The 3922-nt window shown below is 42.1% G+C and overlaps 1 protein-coding gene across 1 annotated transcript; it reads left to right on the forward strand.

The window, feature by feature from the left end:
- Nucleotides 1-970: 970 nt before the first annotated feature.
- On the forward strand, nucleotides 971-3184 carry LOC309389955 (uncharacterized protein). Its single transcript, XM_081948921.1, has 5 exons — nucleotides 971-1019; nucleotides 1253-1390; nucleotides 1529-1669; nucleotides 1928-2065; nucleotides 2372-3184. The coding sequence occupies exons 2-5, from the start codon at nucleotides 1260-1262 to the stop codon at nucleotides 2859-2861; spliced, it is 900 nt and encodes a 299-aa protein (XP_081805047.1). The 5' UTR covers nucleotides 971-1019; nucleotides 1253-1259; the 3' UTR covers nucleotides 2862-3184.
- Nucleotides 3185-3922: the final 738 nt, after the last annotated feature.

Consider the following 3922-nt stretch of genomic DNA (forward strand, 5'->3'; position numbering starts at 1 on the left):
TGCTGAAGTGCTCAGGTGCTGAAGTGCTGAGGAGATGAGGGGCGGACGTACTGAAGTGCTGAGGTTCTGAGGTGCTGAAGTGCTGAGGTGCTGAAGTGCTGAGGTGCTGAAGTGCTGAGGTGCTGAAGTGCGGATGTGTTGAGGAGTTAAAGTGCTGAAGTGCGGAGGTTCTGAAGTGCAGAGGTTCTGAGGTGCTGAAGTGCTGAGGTTCTGAGGTGCTGAAGTGCTGAGGTGCTGAAGTGCTGAGGAGCTGAAGTGCAGAGGTGCTGAAGTGCTGAGGTGCTGAAGTGCGGATGTGTTGAGGAGTTAAAGTGCTGAAGTGCGGAGGTTCTGAAGTGCAGAGGTTCTGAGGTGCTGAAGTGCTGAGGTTCTAAGGTGCTGAAGTGCTCAGGTGCTGAAGTGCTGAGGAGCTGAGGTGCGGAGGCACTGATGTGCTGAGGAGCTGAAGTGCAGAGGTGCTGAAGTGCGGAGGTGTTGAGGAGCTAAGTGCTGAGGTTCTGAAGTGCAGAGGTGCTGAACTGCGGAGGTTCTGAGGTGCTGACGTTCTGAAGTGCGGAAGTGCTGAGGTTCTGAGGTACGGAAGTGCTGAGGTGCGGAGGTGCTAAAGTGCGGAGGTGCTGAAGTGCTGAGGAGCTGAAGTGCAGAGGTACGGAAGTACTGAGGTGCTAAAGTGTGGAGGACCTGAGGATCCTGGTAAGGACATACTTCTGGAATGATGGCCCAGTGGGTCACAGGTCACACTTCTAGAGCTGAGATGTCATTGCCCACCTTAAACCAAGCCTTGATGACATGTTTGCTTTCAGGATTTAGTTTTTACAGTGAAATGGGGTGTGGGGAGGGGGCAGACATCTTGGTGGTGAAGCCCAGTATGAGTGATGGGGTGGGGGTAGGGGGTAGTGAGTGGGCTGGTATGGAAATATATTCCTGACTTGTGATGCATTTTGGCTTCTCTAGATTGTTCAGACAAAAACTGAAAAACTGGAAGGAGATCTGAAGAGAGCGAGGGACCAGAGTTATATGTAAATCTTGGCATAGTTCATCAAATCTTTGCATAACTCTATTCAGTTCACACTTTCGATACAACATTCATAATTTCTCCATTGGCCATTTTATCAAACAAGTGATGAAATTATATTCTAGTAAAGCTTGGAAAAAATGGGTGGAATGTGTTGTAATTGTATCAAAAGGTTGATAATTCAAGTAAAAAAAAACCTCAAGTGGCTAATTTCTCTCTGGTCTTCATAATTTGCAGAAAGACAATGGAAATCTCAAAACTGCTGGCAGAAAAAGAGGAGCTTGAAGTCCAAATTCAGGAGCTTATAAAGAAAAACCTCCAACTGGCCAAAGAAAAAGAGGAGCTCTGCAAAGAGTATGAAGAAAAGATGAGCAGGTGAAAAGTTTTAGATAGCAACCCTGACTTTCTCTTCCTTCCTCAGCTATTTCAATTAGTTTTAATTGTAAACCAGTTTTATAATTCAAATAAAAAACCTAAGGGGGCTAATTACACTTTGCTCTTGATATTTTACAGAAAAATTAGTTTAGAGGAGCCTGGACAGCTGGAGAAACTCAGGCGAGAAAACGAGAGACTCAGCTGCAAGGCTCAGAAAGAAGCTGCAGAGAAAACAGAGCTCCTACGAGAGAATAATGATCTTAAAGAAGAACTTTATAGGTAAGAAATTTTTAGATAGTGATTTGACTTTTTCTTTCAAATTCAGATTTATTAGATCCCTTAAGCCAGATATACTGGATAAAAGAAGTATTCCATTCTTTTGTATGTATGTATGTATGAATGAATGAATGCATAACTGAATAAGAGAAGAGCAATAGGTATAATGTAATGCAAAAATAATTAGGGATGTACGTATGGTTAGTAATTCAAGTAACAAATTAAGAGAGCTAATATCTCTCTGGTCCTCATAATTTACAGAAAGATAGCAGTGATGTCGAAACTGACAGTAGAAAACGAAGAGCTCCAAAACAAAACAGAGATTCTGATGTTCAGAAACATTGAACTTACTGATGAGAAAGAGGAGCTCTCCAGAGAGTACGACGAAATACTGTGCAGGTGAGAAATTTTTAGATAGCCACCACAAACTACTTCTTCCAGAATTTCATATTAGGGTCTCCTTATCTTAGAAAGCTTGGGAAAACCTGACATTCTCCTTACTTTAGAAAGAAATTAACAAACTATGGCTCTTATACTTTTACATATACAAATCTAGGAGTTCAATCTCCATCCCCCGTTGCCCAACAATATTTATATACTTTCAGAGTGAGAGTTTCCTGACATCAAAGCAGTTCCCTTTATTTTAACTAAGAATACTTTGTTGTTGGCCCAGATTCACAGCTAACATTCTGATTTTTTTTCCAGAGAGGAACAACTAAGGATGGGCCGCTGTACCTTATTGACATACAGAGACCAGATGGAAGACAAGACAGAAGCTCAAGAGAAAATGAACCCTCAAATGGTGGAATATCAATTGAACCAGAAATGGCTTAAAGCTTCGGTAGACAAAATAAAAAAATCTAAGGAACCCAGGCCAAATATATTGAGGTGGCTGCAGAACTCGCTCAAACTCCTAAAAGCGGATTCCTCTGAATGGTCAAAACACACCCTGCCAGAATGGCTTAAAGCATCTGCCACCAACCTCCCAGAGGAAAGTGCTGAGGCATCCAGGGAGGACGTGAATGGTTGGCTACAAACATCGATAAATCATCTCCAGGAAAAAGGGCCAGAAACGTGTGAGTTAGATGTGGAGGGATGGCTTGAAGCATCTATTATAGGCATTCAACATCTACAAAAGTCCAAGTCAGAGTCTCGAGGAAGCCAGAAAAAAAGGGATGTCTTGAAACATCAATAGAAAACCTCAAGAAGCAATGTCTTGAAGGATCTGTGGTGACTATATTAGAATGACTTTGAGGATCCTTGAAAAACCTGCAAGAGGAAGGTCCTGATATATCTAAACAAGATACCAAAAATGACCAAAATAGCTGTAAAGAATCTTGAGGAGGAAGGACCTAAAACGCCACACCTAGATACTCAGGAATGGCTTGAAGCCTCTATTAAAGGCATTCTGAATCTACAGAAGTCCACGGTACAAATTACAAGAAGGCCAAGGGAGAGATGGTTTGAAAAATCAATAGAGAAGCTCTGAAGGACCCGTGGAAAACATATTACAATGGCTTCAAGGATCCTTAGAAAGCTTTCCGTTTTCTGAAGAACTTATACCACTTCCTGAAAATGGCTTCAACAATCCCTGAAAAACTTGGACAAGGTCCTGAAACATACAAACATACAAACAAGATGCCAATAAAGGAGGAAGGACGTGAAGCATCCCATCTAGGTACTCAGGAATGGCTTGAAGCATCTATTAAGGGCATCCACGATCTCAAATACTCTGAGGAATCAAAAACAAGCATGGTAAAGAGGAAGGAGAGAGTGATTTGAGTAGAACCTGATTGCTCTGAAAGACACTTAAGGAAGGAAGGATGACTTCAAACATCTTTAGCAAGTTCCAGAAAGCATGGTTCTACTGCATCCAAAGCAGATATGCAAGTATAGCTACAAACATCTCTGAAAAAACTCAGAGGAGAATCTCCAGAAGAAGCCAGAAACAATCTGGAGGAATGGCTTTAGGAATCCATAGAAAATGTCCTGATGAAACCAAGCAATATGTGAATGAGTAGCTTGAGATAGCCTTAAATCACCTCCACAAAGAAGGGCCTGAAACTTCCCATCTCATCCCATCTTGGGATAGGCTTGTCCCTCATTTCTGCTGCTTCTAGTGTTACTGCGATCAAGCTGACCAAATGAATAAACTGGAAACCTATCAGCAAGTATGTATTGTTTTGGTTTTCCAGAACATCTTGGGCCTTTTGGGAGTGAGTGGCATACTGTTTTCCTAATGGACTGTGGTATTAC

The sequence above is a fragment of the Natrix helvetica genome, assembly GCF_964273705.1.
Source record: "Natrix helvetica genome assembly, chromosome: 3".
NCBI lineage: Eukaryota > Metazoa > Chordata > Lepidosauria > Squamata > Natricidae > Natrix > Natrix helvetica.